Raw genomic sequence first — 23,580 nt, forward strand, 5'->3', positions numbered from 1 at the left:
TGTTCCGTTCTGTTCCGTTCTGTTCCGTTCTGTTCCGTTCTGTTCCGTTCTGTTCCGTTCTGTTCCGTTCTGTTCCGTTCTGTTCCGTTCTGTTCCGTTCTGTTCCGTTCTGTTCCGTTCTGTTCCGTTCTGTTCCGTTCTGTTCCGTTCTGTTCCGTTCTGTTCCGTTCTGTTCCGTTCTGTTCCGTTCTGTTCCGTTCTGTTCCGTTCTGTTCCGTTCTGTTCCGTTCTGTTCCGTTCTGTTCCGTTCTGTTCCGTTCTGTTCCGTTCTGTTCCGTTTTGTTCCGTTTTGTTCCGTTGTGTTCTGTTCTGATTTTTGAATGTGATTAGCAAGCTCTACGATAAGAAGATAATTTCTCATTATCAGCTATAAAATAGTTTCGATCGATGATCGGCCTCGGAAACCTCTTTATCTCACAGACCGCTCTTTTGTCACGGCGAAATTGAACGAACGAACGCACGTCAATGCGAAAGAAAAAAAGAAAAGAAATATAAAACGCGAACGGTCCTTGTTCGTAGGTATAAATGACGCTTAAGTATAATTTACGTATCTATACTCGTACATAATACGCGCGTAAGCTACTAAAAACGACAAAAAGAAACCGTCCCGCAGTTGTGTCAAGTCGATGGTAAAGCTTCGTCGTGCGCACGATCGACGCAACGCGAATAAATAATAAAAGAGAGTGAGAGTGAGAGAGAGAGAGAGAGAAAGAAGGAGAGAAGAAGGCAGAGGAAAATGGGCGCCTCTATCCACGTACTTGATGATACTCGTCTCGATAATTCTCACGGATCCCGCGTGTCGTGGAATCGACGATCTCGTGGATCCGGGTACTCCGAGCCACGTTGTGCTATTGACTTTGCTCGGTTAATCGCTCGAATGTATAGGAATGCGCGGTAAAAATCATTAACGTCGCACGATGTGAAATAAGTTTTCGAAAATTTGTGAAATTTGTCAATTTAACGCGTGGAAATTTCGAAATTCGAAAATTCGAAACTGAGAATTTGACAATTTGAAAGATATAATACGAAAATTTAATTTATTCGCAGAGTCGTTGCGTAATGGAACATATGAAACCGCCTACGCATAGGTCAACATACCGCATTAATGATTCTTACCGTACACTTGGCGTACGGTGTTGTACAGCCCGACGTCAGTAGCGACGATTCTGACGTAAATCGCTGAAGATCGATCGAATTTTCTATGATATCTAGCCACGCGCTCATGTCGTACGCGTTGTACATCGATTACGCGGGTCGCATGGAAAGTGGCGAAGCAGTGGTGAGGATTCTCTTTGCTCGATTAACGTTGCTTTGCGCGTGAAAGAAATTTGCGTATCTCCGCTCTTTGAATTTTTCCTGTATTATCGTTATCGTCGCAACGATCGTATATTCGAGATTACAATCAGCCGAGAACAAGATAGACGGAATTTGCTTCTTTCGCGTTCCTTGGAAGGAACTGAATTTTTTCATAAGAAAGGCAAAAGAGAAAAAAAGGAAAGAAAAACTCGTGCTCGGAAAAGTAGAGAACCAAGAGATACGTACAAGCAATTTTTCCGTACAGAAATTCGATACGCAAACTCCTCTTAGTACCTAGACGCGATACACGCGCACGATTACAGCAAAGAAATAAGAAACAGAGAGAGAGAAAAGATCCGAGGATCGACGATGGATCCTATCTAACGGATAACGTCTTCGTCGTCGATACAGCCGTCGTGCTATCAATAGCGTGAAGTGAAACGTATAAAAGGAGCGAGACGAAGCTACGAGTCGAGAGCTCGCGCGCTCGCATGACCTTTCGCTGGATGATCCAGCCGCGGCAGCATCACCCACCCTCCCGGTGGTCGTAATCGTCGTTCCTCTGGTCGGACGACGAGTTCGCTCGACGAGAGCGCGGAAGGTGTCCAACGACACGCCGGCATCTGTGGTACGCGCTGAGCGATTATTCCGTCGCACCGCAGCTCCTTCGAACCCGGCGCTTCATTTGTCCTCTTCGATGATCTCCTGGATGCTGACGTAGGTTCCGGTTATGAAACCCAATACACCGAACAGGATGATAGCTAGGTTCTTCCAGAGCCTCCAGTAGCACGTCCCCAAACCGTTCTCTTGTTCCCATACAGTGACCAGTTCGATTACAGAAGGGAACATCAAACCGAGAGTGGACAGGCACACAGCGCCTACCAAAGAGATAAACGGACCTAGGTTTGGAATAGCGATCGCCACGCCCACCGTGAAGATCACCATCAGGATACGGACTAGGTATTCGCCGAGGAGTTTCCTCGAGCTGAAATATTGTTTCAGGTTCTTCCAGATAATTTCCATCGGAACGTAGAATTGGAGACCGTAGGTGAGAAAGATGGCAACCGCGATCATTAACTTGGCCGATTGGGCCAGAACCTCGTTTTGCTCTGGGTTCAGAGTGATCGAGGCTTTCGTGTCCTCGCCGTACCGCCAGTAGCCGAAGAAACCGACGGTGCTGTACAACAATACCACGCAGAACATACCAGTGTTGAGCACACCTGGGCAACCGATGAAATGCGTCGGGGTTTTCATATTGTTCTCCAGAGACATCACCTGTGAAAAACACCATTTTCATGATTCAAAGATTTATCTTATCCAGCTTACAGGTTTGCTTAAATTTCCCCTTCTATCTCTGTCCAGAACGATTCGTCTCGCAGAACTTTGAAACGGTCTTTTCGATCGCGGAATTTAGCGAACCTCTCGAACAACGAACTCGAAGAACGTCCTTAAATCGCATCGACGATCATGTCACGCTCTACCTGTTACGGTTACGCGATCCGTTCGACTCCTACGACTATGACAATGACATTTCTACTAGAAAGCTAGACACGATATCTATCGCGCTGGTAGTGGGTACTTAAAGAAGAGTATCCTGCGATTTAATCCACGGTAACTTTCAATCCGATAGATTAAAGCCGAGATTGGATTAATCCTCGATCTTTATCGTTAAATCGTACGCAGCTACAACGTTTTGTTTCAACGTTAAAAAGTATGGAAATTTATCGGGGATCGATCGTCGTTCTATAGAACGTTCTATCGGCTTAAGAAACGAAAAAAAAAAAAAAAAAGGGAAAAGAAATCGCAAAGCTTCAAGGCCGCTGGAGAAGCGCGCAATATCGAAGTGTGAATTTCACCGCGATCGCGATCGTTCGTCGGAATTTTCGATCCGACGCGGCGCGGCGTCTAGCCGGCAAACGTTCGTAACCGTTTATCGCATGATCGAAATACTAAACGCGATTCAACCGCTATGTTCGCGACCGAGCGTGCTTCGAACGGAATACCAACGATACGCTCGACTCTATAAAATAGACTCACCAACTACGTAAGATGCTAAATTCCGCGAGAAGATATCGGTGACGTGAAAATATCGTTTCAAAGATGACGCTGAGTTATTCAGGAGCCATAGCAACGATTAACTCCATAACTTAATAAGAATATCGTCGACTTTTCGTAATACACGAACGAGGAGAGTAAGCGATCCGTTTTTCGTACTCGTGCGACGAAATTCACAGAAATTGACGGAAATTGACAGAAATTGACAGAGAAAAGAAGAAAAGAGGAAAAGAGGAAATTTACGAGGATTCGATCGGGATTCGTCGATCGTACTTACCACACCGATGCCTTCGAGAGCGAAGATGGCCGTACCGAAGAACAGAGGTAACTGAGACCAGCTCGAAAAGTTGGGTAAATCGCTGATGCTGGGCAAGTCGCTGAAAATGTAGTAGAACGTGATCCCCATTCCAGTGGCGATCAATATGTTGGCGATCATGGAGAACGGCGCCAGGAATTTCAGGTTTCTCACGAGCGAGAAAGCGATCAAGAAAGGCAACAACGCCGCCATATAAAATCGAACATCGCGGTCGGTCTCCGTGTAGTAGTCGACCACCCCCTTGATGTTGGTTGAAATGAAAACTATGTACACGCAGCAGCAGCCTATCAGGTCGATCACTAAGAACGAATTGATCGTCGCCCTGAAAAAATTCCAGAGACGGGTTACTTTCGAGTCTTATCTTGATTTTCTTATGCTGATTTTCGGCCGCCGAGCGGCACAAAAGTTTACTCGATGCTTATCGCGTACGATCTTGGAACAGGGAAGACGCGCTTTCAAACGAACAGTTGAAATTTGACAAAGAATAGCGGAAACTTAACTACGACAGATGACGGATAACAGTGGTCTAATGGTCCGATTATAACTGCTCAACGGGTTGACGAGTTAAGTAGGACGAATTTCAAAAAGATTCGGAGAAAGCGAAAGACTCGGATAACGCGAACGTAACGGAGGAAAAGAAGAGAGCTTACTTGGCTAGGCGAGCGTATTTCTGTACCGGCTCAGGACCGACCAGAAACGCGGCTTCCGCGACTTCGGCGAACCCTAGACTCGGCGTTTGAGTCCGCCTGCATAGATTATGAGCGCATTTGACCAAAATATGAACGCAGTAGGTACAAACAGCACCGATGAAGAAGGTAGCGATCAGGCCGAACAACAGACCGGCGTTACGGAAGGCCATTGGCATCGCTAGAATTCCCGTTCCTAAGCTTCCTTTCAGAAGATGTATCAACGTATCCAGATCCGAAGTCGGATGGGCCAACTTCCTGTGCTCGAACGGATTGTAAAGGGCCGCTTCCTCGTCGTTCGGTCTTTCCACGAGCGGTAACGTCGAGCCGTTCGTGACGGTAATCGGTATGTCATTTTTCTCGCACTTGTATCTGCAAAACAAAGTCGTTAGTATCCGGTCGAGTTAACGGCTGTCCGATATAAAAGGGACATTTAATATCATAGTTTTGAGATGGCGAGTAAAGAAGTGTCTGACGCGGGGATTTACGGCTACGGTACGTACGACACGACCGTGTTTTTTTTTCCTTTTTCACGCACCGATTATACGCGAGTGTTCTTTGTTCAGATTGGGAAAAAAAAAAGTGTGTAAGTGTATACGCATATATACGAGCGCGTAGACGAGGGAAGCGTAGAGAGCGACGCGCGTGTGAGAGATTTTCCTCTCGTACTCGCGCACCGCGTGCACGCCACGCACAAGGATCACGGATCAGTAGGGAGAACAGAGAGGATCGAAGCGTTCGATGAGTACGATCGACCGTGCGTTACGGTCCGTAGAACGACTGTACGCGTAAAACTCGCGGAATGCCGTAGTCAGACGCGTAATTAACGATTATTTTTGTTTCGATGGTCGAAGAACAGTCTGTAAAGAGTAATTACAGCGGGATACGTTGCAACGGGCAATCTTTATATCATATTTTCACACAGACGACGAAAATTGCTTCTCCTTTCCACGCGCGTCGAGTCGTTTCTCCTTCTTTCCCTTATTTCGCTTTTTTTATTTTAAGCGAGAAAGATATTTATAACTCATCGAGTTTTTCTCGTTTACGTAAGATATTCGTGACGAAATATTCGTTCGTTGATATTCGCTTTAATCGCGAAATAATTAATTACGCCGTCTTACGCGGTCGTCGATTTATCATTCTCAAGGATACCGGTGAATACGTTTACGATTATTTATTGCCGATCGCGCGTACGACTATTCTTTCAATAGCTCGACTCTAAACGACGATTTCGAAAAGAGGAAAGCGTCTGACTGCGACATTGAACGCGCGCTTACGAGTTAAACGTTGCACTGAACTCGATGATAACGCGATAAAGACGTGATTTCGTGGGCGAGACGTACGCGTTTCGATCGTGCAAAAGCTGGACACTCGTAACGCGCATTAATTCTAGAGTAGAGGAAACGAAGGTAGCAACGAGCGTACTTAACGCTACGCTTAACGCTAGATCTCGCGGTTTTAACGGCTCTCGCAGCGCGCGATCTCGAGTAATATCGATCGGTTTTACGTTTATCCTTCGCGCTGTGCACTTACGGTTCGTTGCCGGTTCGAAAGGTGCCAGCGAATAACGTCGAAAACGATTTCTAAGTACTCTTGATCTTATTTTTACAAGCTTTATACAAGTACGGATTCGTTTTGATCGACTTTTAATCGAGCTAACGATAATATTCGATAAAATTTCACCGGAAAGGGAGAATTTCTTAGAACGACAAAGAGATTATCGATCTTGGACGTTTATTCTCTCAAAATTATTAATCGTAACAGCGTTAGATCCTATTAAGATTGTATCGAGACAAGATCGCGACGTTACTCTCTGGCTCCTCGGTGAAATTATCCAATTTAATTTCTACTCTGTGGAATGCCAATTTCGATCGATCGAGCTTTCCACCGAGTGAAAGAAACGTTCTATCGGCGAGCTTGTCAGTCGGTCGATGATGGATTTCCCATCGAGTAGTAAAAGAACTACTCCGTCATCGAAGAACCGTTTGACGTAATGAATTTGCACGCGCGTCTCTACCAGCGTTTCTATCCACGTTTCTACGGACAAACGGTTCCTTCGATTTCCTTTCTGTCGCCCAACTTTCCGCCCTTATGCACGTGCCGAGAGAATATCGAGGAAATCGATCGAAAGAATCGCGGAAACTCGATCAAAATCTCTCGAAAACGTCGCGGATTTCTCTTTGTTTCTTTTCCCTTTTTTTTTTTTTTCTTTTCATCCGTATACTTTTAAATCGTTACTCTCGAGTCGAGGATCACGCAGGTGCCCGACTCGACGTTTCTCGTTTCGTATCGTTTCGTCTATCTGATTCGTTCTATCGTTCTTGATTAATTCCATTATCGTGGACACTCGTTCTATCGTCTTACGCGATCGAGGGAAAAAGTGCATGGCGCAGCGTGTTTCGCGAGATGACATTTAGCTTTCACAGCGCGGAATTAGAACGTGGGCCAACAATCGTCTTTGCCACCGCTCTTTACATTTTACACGCCGAATTTATCGATCGATTACTCGGACTTTTTATGCAATAGTTCTTGTTCTTCTCGAACGAAACTCGACGTGATGCGACGAATTCGTCGTCGCGATAAAAATTACTCTTTCGTACTCGGAACGATTAGGATCTAACGATTTACAAGGTACGAACGACAACGTTGCCAAAAGTCTGTCTCTGCTTGTTTCGCGTCGTTTATTAATAAACCGATTTTAAATGTCCGATCCGTGGAATAATAATCTCGAGCGCATCGAGTTTCGCTAGATGTTGGCAAACACGTGCCAACGGATTTTATTTCTAGCGAAACGTCGAGTTTTGAAAATTTTATCGCAGTCGTTTAACACCGACGAACGTCTCCCTCGGTTATTTAAGAGAAACGCGAGTATTATCGTAGTCGTAATTCCGTTTTAGACGTAAAATCATTTTGTTTGTGAATGTTTCGCTCGAAATTTCTTATTATTCGTAGCTACATCGGTTTCGTTCTCTTTACAAATACAGCGGTGCACACATCGTACTTTAGCCACAGCTTTTTACGATGAATAATTCATGGACGTATTTGTAGAAAATAGCGAGGAACTTGTACGCTTGTCAATTCCACGGATACTCTATCGAATGATTTCTGAGAAATCTGTTTCGCTGTAACAGTTTCGCGATATATCGTGGCAAACTAGTTTCATCTATGAATTTCTAATATTATACTAAAAAGGTAAACCTACGTAATTAGGTAAAACCTACTAAGTTTCAACGCGTTTTTAAGTTACCGAAACCAAGTACCTTCGCGTTTTGCCATGCACTGTTTCTCCGATGTTGATAACGTTCCGCGTAAGTTTAACGCAACTTCGATCACGAACGATCTCGAACACGAAAGCAGCGTTGTTCGCGATTGAAAAACGGGAAAACGAGCAAATCTATCAGACGAGATGGACAATCGGACGGACTCGTTCGAGGGTTATCGTTCGACGTTTTAACGTTTCGATTTTTCGATTGACATCGAGATCTGTTACGATTTTACGTTTACCGAATACTCTACGTTTTACAGGATCACGTAGTAAGTACGTGTGCGTGTACTTGTGTGTGTATTTCTCGCGTGTAACGACTAGATACATAACGTAGGATGTACTTAAAAAAAAAATCGCAAAAAAGTAGGTGTGTAGGCATATAGGTACCCATTGAGGTGCGGTAGTCTCTCTCCTTAGTCGTGCGAAGCTTTCTTAGTTGAGAAAGCTCCGGGATAGAATAGTGGTAGTAGTAGTAGTAGTAGTAGTAGTAGTAGTAGTAGTAGTAGTAGTAGTAGTAGTAGTAGTAGTAGTAGTAGTAGTAGTAGTAGTAGTAGTAGTAGTAGTAGTAGTAGTAGTAGTAGTAGTAGTAGTAGTAGTAGTAGTAGTACTAGTAGTAGTAGTAGTAGAGTAGCAGTAGTAGGTCTGTGTGCGTCACGTTACACGTGACAAGAGTTCACGCGCCGCGATCAGGCTCAGAGGCAGCTGCAACCACCGCACTGCATCACCGCGACGCCCAGCGCCACGACGCAGTACGACGACTAACGAGCCTTCTTTGCTTTTCGACATTTTGCATTTTTCGCCGAGCGTGGTTTTTTTTTTTTTTCTTTTTCTTTTTTCGTTTTTTTAATTATTATTCTATTAATATTACTTTTCGGTACTTTTTTTTTAGATTCGATCCGTATTTTCTTACACGCACGTCGAACGATCGTCTATTTAATTTCAATGCCAATTTTTGTTTTTTAGTCTTGTCTTTTGGTATCATTGTCTCTGAATAATTTCGACAAGCACCAATTCGCACGACGTCCAGTAATTTGCGTTTCTCTTTCTTTCTTTCTCTCTAGGTTCTTTTTTTTTTTTTTTTTTTTTTTTTTTTTCGACAAGCACCAATTCGCACGACGTCCAGTAATTTGCGTTTCTCTTTCTTTCTTTCTCTCTAGGTTCTTTTTTTTTTTTTTTTTTTCTTACTTTTGGATCGTTTCCGTAATTTCGTTGATATCGTCCGTCGGTATGTTTGCGTCGCGTTTGCGTCCGGTCTCGTGTCGCAGAACCCCGCGTTCACGTATTTTTTTACTTCTCGTTCTAATCTTTACATCTTTGTTTTTCGTTTCGAATCTCAATGTTGCTTTTTTCGTCCTTTCGTTCGACGAAGCGTATTCGTTCACCGTCGCTCGACCGAGCATCTGGCGCCAGTACCTACGCGTCGATCGTAACAAAACCGCCACGCGATAAATCCGCGTTTTGAACCCGCGATCGTCCATCAGAGAGACCGTGCCGTTTCTTTCTCATAAACGGTACCGTGTGTACCTATATGTATAATATATATATTTTGTTATTTACTTTATACTTTATGTTTTACTTTTTGTCACTTTCACGTTATTCGCAGAGCACTTTCATAGAGCCCGAATCTATGCCCGCAGTTTATACGCAAGTCTGGAATCATATAAATGCACATATTATATAGTAAAGACAGATTTTATCTTTATCATAATCCTTTAGAGGAACATAGTTTGCTTGCATACCGCATGGCCTCAATTACGAAGCATCCTCAGCCAATGACGAAGAAACCGCCGCGCCGCGAGCTTTCTCTCCTTTCTGCACCTTGAACCCCTTTTTCCTTTTCCCTCGTTTTTCCGTATCTCCGTCTCTCTACCATCTTTTTGCCTTTTCTCATTTCGTTATCTTTTGAATGGTAATATCAGCGGAATTACACGATCTAGATACAGCACATTGCGCGCAGTAGCGATTCGACTAACGATAAAGCCTATATCGCGAAGAAATCGACGAGCTTCGAGAAAAATTGGAATCTCCATCGAAGAACTACGATAAAATATTGCGTAAAATTGCGACAAAAACATAATACGAGATAAAACCGGGCTTCGTAACTTCTTTCTACTGTTTTTCTTTGCATTCCCGGCTACTCTTACAAGCTATCGATGGCTCCGCGTGTATATACCGCGAAACGCTAAAAGGAACGCGTAATTCGTTCGAAACGCGGCGTTTCCGCAGTAAATCGTTCGAACGTTTCCGACCAGCCGACTAATTACCAGCCGTTGTCGACTAATTATCTTCGGCACGAAATTTCCGAACGCTTATACGCGCGAGAATCAAAACGACGCGTATTTCTCGCGAAACGATCTTTCAAAATTAGCTGCGGTCGCGTTTTTAATTAAGTGATTGCACTACGTATATAGGTTTATGTAACTGCACGTATTATGGAAAAAAGCGGGATAAACGCGATTACTCCGAAGAGTTATAATTACCGATTACTTCCGCGTTATAAAGCGTATTTTATAGTCGTCGCGAACGATCGGTTATGATCGCTATGAGAAAACTGGACGCGATAAACAAACTTACGAAACCTAACCCCGCTCTATGAGAGAAAGAGATTACCGCGATTAATATGAGAAATGCGAAAGACTGTGTGCGCGAAGATTGGAAGGAAAACATTAAGAAAGCGACGTTTCTTAAGGTGCAGTAAGGAGAAATTCCATCCTCTGCGCAAAGGATCCAAAGATTTCGTCGTGTCGAAGCCAAATCGACGATCGAGAATCGCTCGTTTATGCATGATTTACGTATATTGTATCCTCTCATTTTTTTCTTTTTTGCTTTTTTCCAGGCCCTTCTTTATCACTTTGCTACTTCTGTTCGCGATATGGCAGAGACGAAGATAATGAAATCGTTATTACAGGGGACTACGTATTACGTACATACACGTATGGGTTGAATAAACCATAATCGTATAAATTCATCGGACGATCGAACGTTTCGACGACATTTCCCTTTTCCTGGTTCTTCTTGCTTCTTAAGAACAAGTACTCTTTTGGCAGATTACATAGCTTTTATTTACGCATATCGCCGATAACCAGGAAAACGGAGAATCTGCTTTTTGAATTATACAACTTGAATTCGTCATCGAGTCCGTCATTGTTTAACAAGGTACATAAATGATAATTAGGATTGTATCGTTCAGAATGTTGCCAGCTTACTCAACCCTTTCTTTCAAAAGATATTCGAACGTTAATCGATTCGAAAGTAAAATCTACTTTGCGTTTTAAGTATACCGTAGTTATAGGATCTTCATCGTGTGCTGCCAAAACTCTTGTTACGATTCTAACATGATCTCGCTAACGACCGCTATACAGATACATATGTATACTCGTATTACGCATTCGTGAAATGGAAACACGTTACACCAGCACTTACGGTGTCCAACACATCGTGCGTATCAGCTCCGATACTCTTCGATGATGACCCATTTTTTATTCCAAATTATAAAAATACTATCACGACGTTAGATCGATGTTATTCGGCGGTGCCTGTAAATACTTGAAACAATCCACGATATTCCCAAGGTAAACAACGATACGTTGAGAAGATATCGCTACGCATGCGATAACGTTCGAACATAAAATTAACGATATTCGTTCGTTCATTCAAAAAAAAAAAAAAAAAAAAAAAAAAAAAAAAAAAAAAAAAAAAAAAAAAAAAAAAAAAAAAAAAAAAAAAAAAAAAAAAAAAAAAAAAAAAAAAAAAAAAAAAAAAAAAAAAAAAAAAAAAAAAAAAAAAAAAAAAAAAAAAAAAAAAAAAAAAAAAAAAAAAAAAAAAAAAAAAAAAAAAAAAAAAAAAAAAAAAAAAAAAAAAAAAAAAAAAAAAAAAAAAAAAAAAAAAAAAAAAAAAAAAAAAAAAAAAAAAAAAAAAAAAAAAAAAAAAAAAAAAAAAAAAAAAAAAAAAAAAAAAAAAAAAAAAAAAAAAAAAAAAAAAAAAAAAAAAAAAAAAAAAAAAAAAAAAAAAAAAAAAAAAAAAAAAAAAAAAAAAAAAAAAAAAAAAAAAAAAAAAAAAAAAAAAAAAAAAAAAAAAAAAGAAGAAGAAGAAAAATACTTCAGACTTCTAAGATTGCACAAAACGAGGTGGCCTTCGGTTCTGGATTTAAACGGGTTATGGAGACGAAGCAGAAAAATGATAAAAACAGGAAAGTAAAACCAAGAGAAAAGTAAAATTGTCAAACGTACGAGTACATGGCAGGCACGCTAAATAAAAACGGAAGCGCGTTTCTGCACAAACCAGCGATAACAGAATCGTCACGATTCAGCAGTCGATTGTCAAGCATCCCTGGTGCCAGGCTACGCTACGAATTCTACGTCAGCGATCACAGGCGGTATGCACGAATTAGTTGTGAAGTTATTTCTATATATTATGGAATATCGTATTAAATAAATAAATAAATAAATAAATATATATATATATATATGTATATATATATACACGTATGTATCTATGTATAATAATAAATTATATCACAGAGAGCACAGAGAATGAGAGAATACACATATATACGATATAATGCACAATATATGATCCTCGGGTTGTCACTCACGTTTGCTTGAGCACGGAGCATTTGAGTTTGGCAAGAAAGCAATGGTGATGATTGGTCGTGGTAGCAGATAGTGAATCGCTCGACTATCGTTGAACCGTTCGTTCGCGTTGGTTTCGTAAACCAAGTTTTCGCACTTACTTGACAAGAACCGTGTCTGACAGTTCTGTTTTCACACCGTGCTTCTTTGGGTCGTATTCCGCTATCATTGGGCGCATTGGCGTTCTCTGCAACGAATCAGACATTTATTTAAAAAACGATTCTTCCACGGTATCTTACGTATTTACATAGAGAGGATTCGATAAGACGATCGCACAAAATCATTGTTCACGATACACGAACAAGAGGATTCGTCGATTCGTTCGATTTGTTCGATTCAACGCGAAACATCGTCTCGAGTGTTTCGACCCGATTTATAAAGTTTGGAGGAAAACGACAAAGCGTAGCCATGTTCGTCGAAACGGAAGCGTGTTCGGTAGTGGGAATTATCTGTGCTTTTGCGTAACCAACAAATTACTCACCTTACGTAGTTGGTTCGATAACAATGGAATCGCGGATAGAGGGTAATTATCATTGTATCGTGGAAACGTAAAATTGCCACGTCTTGGCCGAGTTGTCGTTTCGTTTTGCGCATAAGTAATAGGACTGTCGTTCGTGAATAGGATAGTGAAAAATAGGAAATGTAAATGAAATTAACCGGCTTGGTTCTAAACGCGCGAAGAGAAATTTTCCGATCTTGACAATGAGACTACGAATAGAGAACGTTATAAATAATCACGAGCGAGAACTTTTGCTCGGGTGAGAGATAACGCGAGGAACTGAGCGGAATAAAATCGTTATACTTGAGTTTTAACAGAGATTCGAGAACATCGCGTTTTCTACCGGATTCCTCGATTCCACGCGACACAGTTTGTTTCCCTGTTTCCCGACGAAACTTTGATTTTCTATTACGATCCGTTAAGTGGGTCGTTTCTCGATTATAAACGTCTCCCAGGCGTGTATTTAAAAATAAATGAAAACGAAGTAACTCGCCTTGTCCGCGACAAACGCCAACTAAAACGTGGAAGAACTTGAAATTCGCGTTCCCGATAAAATAGACGTTACTCGTGCTAACGCGCGTTACGTAAATCGCAACTTTATCGAGCAACCGGTATCGGTAACCTTTATCGATACCGTGTAGCAAGGCGGTCGATCGAACGAGATAAGCGCTCCCTTTGTAGATAGATAGCTTTAATGTCGGCAGATAAGCCGACCAGTTTACAAACAAGCGTTTCCAAGTTGCACGATCGGATAGCATCGGAAACTTTGTTGCGACCAAATAGATGGCCGTCAAACACCGAGTTTAACTTTGAGATATGCGCGCCTACGTAATACCGAAATATACATACGTGACAGTTTAGATAAGATAATGTCCAACAATTTGTTGGAAATCGACGTACGACTTTGAAAGTGAATTTAACAACTTTTAGGAAAATTTTTCTTCCACTTTTACGCAAACGATTACTCGATACGCGAGAACGCATATAAACGTTGTTTGTAGGGAAACGATCGAAGAGAAACGAGAAGAAGCGAATTTATCGACATTCCGTGGCATAAGCGACGAAGCAACAAACCTCGAACGATATCGTTTGCGCGATTTAGAATACATCCGATTCCGTACAAAAGGTGCGATATATATCGTCTAGCGCGTCAAGCAGTTGCTAGTATACACAGAAATCTGTGTTTAGTTGGCGCCTGTACGAAGCCAGACACCGATATACGTAATTCGTGGTCTGCCTCTACAACTTGTTCGAACGAAGCTCCTGTTGCTCGATTTTTATCTGTCGCCCGGTAACCCACGGTAACACCTATCGTTTGATAACGCCGTATCGCTGTTATTCGAGTTAGAGCCGCGAATAGTTACTCGTCGGCTTCGCGTAGGTAGGTAGACGTTGCTTTACCGTCGAGCCAATATCGTTTCAAACGAACGTTTTAAACGAATGCGGTTAATCACTCTGATATCCACGATGAGACAAAGGGGACAAACCAGGTTCGAATCAAGTTGCTCGCTTCTATTCACCCTGATGTAAGAACGATCGTTGGCTGCCGAGGACAAGGAGCTCATCTCTACGTCGTGCACGCTGTCCGTGTTCCCCATTGTTCAGTTGGTCGAACGCGTCGCCTTCGACATTCCTCCCGACTACTGTTCGCCTTCTTTCCTCCACCGGTTCCTTTCAACCCTCTGAGATCGTTTGCCGAGCACGGCTGCCAGTCGTGCGTGTGCCACGTGTTTTATTTATCTTCCATTGGTGCCAAACACCGATGCCGTGTACGCCAGAGCGCGCCGTTTCGGACGAGATCCGAATTGTCCCAATTCGCTGGCAGCCGCAGCTGTCGACGTTACTCGTCCAAATAAAATCGCGGGGGACAACAGCTCGGACGTACGATCTTCGCGGAATATCACCAAGTATCACCAAAGAACCAACTCCTGTCACCTTTGCACGAGGCTTTGACAAAAGTAATCGTTGCGTGGTCGATGCGCCGTTGACGAAACTGCCGAAACATCGCAGTAACGCAATCGCGAAAACGCTATCTTCGCTATTTCACTGCGAGTAAAACCAGATCGGGAAGGAAGATCGCTCGCGGAGGATCTATCTTGAGATCTCCCCACTCGAAAGATAGGCTCGAGAGGAGGAAGAACGCGAAACAAGTCCAGCCGGAAAATCGGAGCAACTCGAGGCGGTTTCCCGTCGAAACGGACAACGCATCTCCGGCACGATTCCTCCGGGTGAACTATGCTCGTGTTCGTCTTCTCTAGCGACTCTATCTATGGCACAGCGAGTGCCGCGGCGCAGAAAATCGCGGATCGCTGCCAAATCTTTCGGCAATGTTCCGAGGACGGGCTCCTTATATACCAAACGGCTACGAAAATAGGAAGAGCAAATAGACGTCGTAGCAGTCTCACGTGAGCAACTCGTCTCGCTCTTTCCCCGTGTTCCACTCTGTCTCACCGCTAACCAAGCTTAACAGAACACCTCTGTTTGAATTATGCGACAAATGGATACGTTCGCGTCACCTACGTCCACGACGGCCACGGAATTAGACAACGTTCTAACGATCGCACGTGACTTTCCTTCGAATCGATATGGAATCCCCGTTTTCACGACCGTCTCTCTCTCTCTCTCTCTCTCTCTCTCTCTCTCTCTCTCTCTCCCTATCTCTATCTCTATCTATCTATCTCTCTCTGTAGTTTGGTCGAATAGAGTTTTCACGACGATATTTGCAAACTCGAAATATTCCTAGTGCCAAGGTCGCTAAACTCGTTATAATAGAAACCAAGTATCCCTAGTTGAGTGCATAATCGCGAGAACGCGAGCCACGTTTCTCCGATTCTTTGCACCTGCGATCTACGATAAATCGGCGTTGAAACGTCTCCAGCGAATAAAATAAATTCACGAGCGCCAGTTTCGTCGGTGGGAATAAAATTGGCAGAGGCGCCTGTCAATTTGTCGATGCGCTCGAGTGTCAAGAACTTTGTCGTCCTGCGTCGTTCGTCGCGCTTTAGCCTGTTCGAATCTATTTTAACTCCGGAACGATATAGCGTGTCCTAAAGATACCCGCGAAAACACGCTAGAGTAGCTTTCGCCTCGAGAGCCGTGCATATCCTGTGTAAAAGCGTTGTTCCGAATTGCGATCGGTTGACACGATATGAAAGAAATACATCGCGCCTCGTAAAACGCGATCTCGGACAGTTATGCAACGGCGTTAGAGATTGACAAACGTCGCTTGCCAAGAAACGTGTTAATAAGTTTATTCAAGACTTCCGTAATATTAGACTCTTCCGTCGCGCACAAACATACGGGTATGCCAAGGAATAAATACTACTCGCGATCGATCGATGTTCTTGTTTACATATATGCATATTATACAAATTGTAGAGAGTAGGCGACAGTCGCTCGACGCTCAGAAATTTGGGAGAAAACGTTCGTCGACGGATTAGCGGGGAAAGCACCCGCAAGCACGAGCGGAAAAATCTCGATTCAGCAACTCGATCGGTCGATTACTTCTCTCCCAAAAAGGCACTCGATGACTCGAAGGAAATAAGAAAGGAAACGTTTTCTACGCGGCATTATAGGCATATCCTATCGTGAAACGATGGCTATCGCGCGTCTCACCCTTTACACCGGCAGTCTGCCACTTAGTTCGTTTAACGGTGAATAGAACCAGTTGCTGCCGCTGCAAATGGAACGATTACAAATGTCGCTTTACAAATGTTATCCGTGACCGAGAGAGTAGCTCTCCTCTCCACAGAGGAGGATGTCGCGTCTTATTCGTTTAAACCTAAGTAAGGCCGATTTTTCTCTGCTACCTCGCAAACTTCTTTTCATTGCGTGTAGGATACTTCGATCTACTCGGAACGAACGATTTCGCTCTTAAAGTACCTATGTATAATAGAAATTAGAATTTTCTACGATTTCCCTGTACTCTCTGTACTCTGTATCTTTAACTCTGAAACGAGACTTATTTATTTTCGTCGAAATCACGGTGGAAAAATTAGCGAGCGAGCGCCATGTTGGTTTGCACCGTAGAAAGCGGCCACGCATCACGAACCTATGGAATTATTTTCATCGAGAGACGAGAATGCTACCTACGGTTTCGAGATATTCGGAGAAGCTCGTGGCGAGATGCTTCGAAAATAGAATTTTCACCGCGGGTTAGGTCCTCCGCCGACTGTGTTACGGATCGTCGTTGCTGCTTCGTTTCAGCCGTCTTCGCGACATTCCGTTCAAAGGCATTGCCCGGTTCTCTCGTTAAAACGAACGAAAATTAATCACAGTCGCACATTTAAGAATAAAGGAATTTTATCAGAGAAGAATCTCGTACCGACCGTTCTTCGATTTTGATCAGAAATACGAATACGCGTCGACGTTATGGCACGTGGTACAGTTTGCAGTACCATTTTCCTACGTTTCAGCATGTCGATTCAGCATGCTACGAATAGCAAAATTACGACGAGAAAGAAACACAAAAGACGTTATAGCTTCTCGTCAAACAAACCATTTTACGGGTTTACGACGTTAAAACGATCCGTACAGATATTTTTGTACTTTGTCCTCGTATCGTAAGACCGCGATTAATACGGTATACTTAAGAGAGAATCCTGCGAACATACGTTTCGAGGAAACGCGCGCATTTCAAAGTAAACGCGATTTTCTAAATCCAAGAAAACAGTCGTAATTATACGCTTTCTGTTTCAAAAATAATATACGTGTAATTATTCAACGAATTAACGTAGCGATAATAGCGCGGTGCTCTGTTTATTTTCGAACATCGCTAACGATGTGAAAAAACGATCATTATATATATATAACAGTCGGCCGAACTGGTTCGCTATTGAACCGCATCTCGTAAATATTTAACGATGTTATGAAACGCGGTTATAGCTCTTGTGTACCTTTCGAATTCGTAGGTTACGCCGCACAGCCTCGCGAACCGTTGGCACGTATTGCGAGATTATTTTTTAGTCATGGCGCCACAACGTGATCCACGCGACACGCGAACGTGTCCGTTTCGGTACTGCGATGTTTCTTTTTCAAGCGCTATACATCGTTTCCTTCCCGTCTTTATATTCGATTATATCTCTTATTGAGTTGTCAAACCGATATTCCATGTACGCTGGATGCAAAAAGTATCGGCGCATAATACGATAATACTATCTTACAGTCGTACAAAAACGCTATCAAGTAACAACGAAATGATACGGAAATGCTATAATAAATACACGATAAATCGGAAACAATCTACTTCGCAAGTTCTCCGCAATTATTGCTCTTCCGTATATTTAACACGTCCTCGACCGTATTTTCCAAACAGTCGCGAGACTTTTGAACGCGGTTCGGTCTGCTATTTCGCAGCAATCTCTCGCACCGATCGAATCGCAGTGTAATTAAAACACTCGTTGAATCGTTGCTTCCTCCGTTCGTCCAATCGACGCAAACATAGCCAGAACGTTCGGATAGCGTATTTCAATGACTTCGTAAAGACGCACGCTGCGTTGCTGAGCGTATCGCAGAGGATTTGCGGCGGAGTGTTGTCGAGTGGTTCGACGGAGGAGCAGAGAAAATGGCGAAACAAGGCGGACGAGCGAGATATGGAAAGAGGGGTCGCCCCGACGCGGCCTTTTTCCCCGAGTCCTTGAAGGCTAATCAACCATGGTCGTTCCGTCGTTGACGTTAAAGTATGCACGAACAAACACGTCCGCATAAATCGAGATATTATGACAAACGCGCGAGCATTCGTCGCGTCAACCGTGCATCGATATCGCGCAATTACACAAATTACCGCCACGACAAACTGGATCAGAGACTTCCTCGTCTTCAATTTCGCGACTCTGATCAGCCTCGGAAGCGTTTGCGGTTGTAGGCAAAAATTCCTTCGTTCTTCTCTTATCTATACCGCAGCAGCGATCTAAAGGACGCTCGGGGACATGGCGCGTGCTAAGAAGTCGCTACATCAGCTTAGAAATCATACGCGACGTATGCAACGGCGCTACCAAAGTCAAACATCGTTTCTCGAGAACGTTTATTTAACGGCGATAAACGTTAAGCAAGTTCCCGATTAAGTGTACAACGTCGCGCCGTCTTTATTAGTCACGCGGCATTCGCAGCGAAAGGGATACCGATTCGGTGGCTTTGATTTACGATAACGATTCGATAACGACACAGTCGCGATCCAACTGTAATAATATTTCCGTATTGTCATGTGGTTCGACTATCCAAAGCTGAAACTATCAAAATCTCGATCGAATTTGCGGATAAAGATCAACACCAGTTTAGACTACGAATTAGAAAAAGGAGCATACGGACGAACGATAGCCAATAATCGTCCGTCATGGACAAGCTGCGAAATATCGAACGTATTTATCCAGCGACCAATGACCGATCTTTCAGCAGCAATTAGAAGCGCGGCATGACTTAGGGAGAAAAGAAACGGTCGATGCATCGTATACGAATGTAAGAAACGACGCTCGAGATCAAACGTCGACGAAGCGATTCGTTCCTCCTCGAACGATCGATTCTCGCACGATCAAACAGAAGTGGAATAATAAACCTGTCGCTATCTGACCGTTCGTTTCGCCGAACGAGATTGCGCGCGCGCGTGATACAAGGTGTCGTCGGTTGCTGATTCGGTGTTAATTTCGAGGTCTACGATTCGGGGCGGATCGTTCGCTGAATCAGCCTGATTCAATGACGAGTCGTTCGCTGGCATATGCGCACGCGTGCTTCTTTTAATACGAGAATCAACCGCGGCCAGCGCAATAACAAATTAACAAATCTGAGAGTAACGTCACATCCTCATCTCGGGTCCGACGCGCGATCATGGATCACGCGTGGGATGGCTGCGCACTGTGCACGCTCTTGCTCCTTCTGCCCCTGAATTACCGGTTACACCGCGCGGATACACGATGAATCGCTGCTATGCCACTGCGGTGCTCCTGCTCTGTAACAGCATTGACCTTCTTGATTCGATCGCGTGCTTTTGGCCAGACGCGAACGCAACATCGTGACCTTACACCCTCGTTTATAAGCGTTAGGACGCACACGTTTCGTCTTTATACGGCCATTTACCAAGGTATTCGCACATTGCTACGAGTTCTTCGACGGTCGAATTTCTGTGCCAAGTGTACGAATACTTTCGTTAACCGCCGTACAAGCTTATCGGCCAAAAATTATCAAAGAAACGATCGACCTATCGAAATTTTCCGCTAGTCAGCTGTTCGCCATTTACGTAGAACGACTACGAGTACGTATAACAGAAATTCAAGAAACGTAGATTACGTGGAAACTGTAGCATAAATTAATCGTGCATCTAGTCGTCTTAGACGATCGTAAATATTCGGTATTAGCGAATAACGACGCGTGGAAAGTTGACGTTACGAGATTATTCCTCTTCGCGAAAATCGAATCTGTCCATTTCTACTGTTTCAACCAACGTTTCTCTTGACTTTGGTTTAACCAGCTGAATTGAAAGTAAAAAGTTAACGAGCGTATTAATAAGTGGATCGATTATGACCTCGTACCGACGTTTTAATTTAGGCCAATCGTGGCGACTGTTATCAACGACCACAGGATCGCAAAATGAAAAATAAACCGATGAATTTTTGCCAATGCAAACCTATTAGGAGTCCTTAAATCTTTAAAGTCTCCGTTTAAAAGCAAATCTATTAACAGTCTACTTCTCGTAGATGAACGTTTCAACCAAAGATTCCAGAGTTACGCAACGCGTCCTTGCGATGCGTTTGCAATAAAAATGACATATTTGTACAGTATGACGTATGTGAAATTTTTAGTACAAAAGTGACAAAAGTACGCGTGACATTCTTATTAAAATAAGGGATTTCGCGATATTGCGAACACTTGTCACAAGATCGATCTTGTAAATTGCGGAGAACGCGATTATAACATCGTTGTGACACGCGCAAGTTTACATACGGAACGATGACATTCACTTTTATCTTTCGCGGTACGAGGTGCTTATCTAATCTCGACTAAACCGCACGAATGTGCGTTCAACGTCTATAAATCATCCGTCGCTTCTCGTAAAATCGCAAAGCCATTTTTAAGGGAATAACGAAAAAAGTTTCATTCGCAAAAGCAAGAATTCTCATTGAAACTTTCGGAAACCAAAAATACATAAGATCTTTAACATCTTGCCGATATGTAAAACTTTGTCGCGTACGCTTGTTTAATCCGCTGTTTGCGCAATTATTACGAAATGATATCTCGCGAATCCAGGGATAAATCTCGAAGCTACTGAAAATGCAGGAGCAACTACTTGATTCCGAATCGTTTCGATATTATTCGTTCGCTATTGATTTAGCTATTTATTGAAAATGACATTCTTTTAAATATCTGCTACTTGGACGATTTTCGCAGAACGCGGCCTCAAAGTTGAATGAAAAAAATGATGAAAAAGTTCGATTCGACCATGAATGTGGTCGCACTTATAAATCCTAGTTACGAGAAACGTAATTTTTAAAAATAGTCTCAAGCCCTGCTATGAAACTCGCGACGACGAATATCGTTCCAAAAGCGACTATCTTCGCTCTATCTAGAGCTTAATTATAAAACAGTGATCGACTACGCGATTCTTTGCGCAACCAGCATTTATATAGCACTTGATAGTCACGCATCCGATAAATTCATACAATCCACTTTGCAATCGATCTGTCTGGCCTGCAACTCCTTTCCTTCGAGTGTGGGACGCGTAAACGTATCGTTAAGTTTATCCACGTAAAATGTGTTCGCTTTATCGGATAAAGGTACGTCTATATGAGTTTCTATCGCGGCAAGGATATCGACTGTATTTCCCTCGGTGAATTTATCGATCAGTCGCGCGTAGAATGGCGCAATCGCTATCGTTATCTGATACGCGGCAGGAACTTTTTATCGGCGCGAAAAAACGCTCTAAATAAATGGTCGAACGGTGTCTGGACTGGTACTTGATACGCGAATCTCGACTCTTTTTTTCTCGATTTTGCGCGACGATCGACTATGCGTAAAATATACCGTCGATATGAAATAATAGCGCGTTGATCGACGCGGTCGATTACGCGCGGCGAAACAGCAACTGGTCGAAAATCAGTCAACGTACCGCCAAATATTTATCCCGTTCTAGAAACGTATTTTTCCTCCATTTTTAAAGATTTTAACGCGACATTAAATTGCAAGATCGGCGGAATCTAAATCTGTGTTTCTTTGCACAGCGAGGGCAATTTCTCTTTTCTACCTTTCTAACGTTTTATCAGGCTGCATAGCGAATAAGAGAGATTGGAAAATATATGCCTGTTCTAATTCCTTAAACGTAAGAGATGCGATCAATTTCTATACGAAACGTTTGAAGAAACAGAGATTGAACAGAGATGACCGGTACGTTCTAACAATCGTAAGATTTTTTTCGAACCAAACGAAAACCTTTGGAAAAGGTTCCCGTTGAACCCGTGTTCAAGGAACACGCAAAGCTGCAACGATAGAGCGTGTAAAGCGTGCGGTATTTGGTTGGCAACGCGATCGACGATATTTATGGAGTCACCCTATACATAAATCGGGCGTGCATGCAAGGATAGCCAAATGCAGTCTCGAGACACGTTCACGTGATTTCTAGTTCTAGGAGAGCAGTGAACTCGACGATCGAACGCCAGATCGTGCGGCCGGCCGGCGACGGACAACGAATACAGAGGCGACGCACGCGTGACGCGACGGTTTGACGCGCGCGCCGCTTCTACTTTGCTATTCTCGACTGCCTTCGCCGCTGAATCGCGTGCACCGCGAGCGTCGAGACGCGAACGCGTCCGTAAACTGGTTAGCATTGACCTTTTTAATTTGATTACAACGCCAGATAAATCCAACAGAAGCGAACCGTTTCTATCGCGATTGCATCATGTCCTGAGAACTCGGGACTAGGGATACAGCCGCGTATCGTCCGATTAACGACGCTTCCAATTCCAATGATCGATTCATCGAGCTGCAGATCACCCATTCCGCGCTTTATCTCGTTTTTATCGAGCTAGATTCGTTTTTACATCGAGCATACATGTACATTTATATATAGTCTTTGATGATCGAGCCTCTCGCGCGCCATGCCCGATTAATTCCATTTTTTCCAAGTTTCTCGATTCCATCACTTATTCGATTATGATCGCGAATAAGCGTAGATTCGCAGGAAGATCGTAACGTTCTTTGCATTTCGCTTTACGAACAGCTCGATCGACCATTACCGTTTGTCGATACTTTAATTCCAAGTAGTTACAGTGGAATCGAAATAATCCTCCTGGTGCTGGTCTCCATCTAGATTCCGAAGTACTCTGATAAGAAGTTCATGATCCATAACGCTTAAGGAGTCGTGTAACTGGTTTCGGAGCATAATTATACAAGTATTTCCATATAGCGTCTAAAGTGCTGGTAATAAGAATTAACGGACGGTTACATAATCACGACGCATGAACAATATAATTACGAATTGCATAGGTCGTCGATGATTCATGACGAATTACGTACCATGGTGTTTCATCAATGACCCACTACGAGGTTCGTATTATGCATCGCACGAAATCATTGACCACCTACGGTGGCCTCTTTGTTTCGCGTCGCGTGGGCATACGCTGTTCACAGCACCCATCCTAGGTATATATTTCATTTTTTGCCGAGTAGATCGTGCGTAATCTGTGATTTCGACACAATGACAAAGCAATGGTCGCGAATATTTCACAGCAAATCGGACATCCACCGTACAATTTTTATATCCTCGCCAGACGCGAAACGCGAATGTCTATGATTCTTTCTTGATAGAGATGTTTCGCTTCCTCTTGCTAGGGAGTACCTTTTTTAGTTTA

At 43.1% G+C, this 23,580-nt stretch overlaps 1 protein-coding gene and 1 long non-coding RNA gene across 4 annotated transcripts in view; both read right to left on the bottom strand.

The window, feature by feature from the left end:
* Nucleotides 1-237: 237 nt before the first annotated feature.
* Nucleotides 238-23,580, bottom strand: part of LOC100745811 (proton-coupled amino acid transporter-like protein pathetic) — a 33,868-nt gene continuing 10,525 nt past the window's right edge. The window contains exons 1-5 of one of the 3 annotated variants that reach the window (XM_003486058.4): nt 14,236-14,346; nt 12,351-12,436; nt 4,318-4,725; nt 3,629-3,989; nt 238-2,571 (exon numbers count right to left, since the gene is read on the bottom strand). In XM_003486058.4, coding sequence (XP_003486106.1) covers nt 1,978-2,571; nt 3,629-3,989; nt 4,318-4,725; nt 12,351-12,436; nt 14,236-14,346 — 1,560 coding nt within the window. In that variant the 3' untranslated portion in view covers nt 238-1,977. Of the gene's footprint in view, nt 2,572-3,628; nt 3,990-4,317; nt 4,726-12,350; nt 12,437-14,235; nt 15,150-23,580 lie in introns of those variants that run through there. The other 2 variants (XM_012394625.3, XM_012394626.3) reach the window with 2 other exon arrangements.
* On the bottom strand, nt 5,344-7,999 carry LOC105682160. The gene is made up of 2 exons (XR_001102820.3): nt 6,836-7,999; nt 5,344-6,770 (listed from the first exon to the last, which is right to left on the bottom strand). It is a non-coding gene; the product is annotated as an uncharacterized LOC105682160 (long non-coding RNA).

The sequence above is a fragment of the Bombus impatiens genome, unplaced genomic scaffold (genome assembly GCF_000188095.3).
Source record: "Bombus impatiens unplaced genomic scaffold, BIMP_2.2 scf_0096, whole genome shotgun sequence".
NCBI classification, from domain to species: Eukaryota; Metazoa; Arthropoda; class Insecta; order Hymenoptera; family Apidae; genus Bombus; species Bombus impatiens.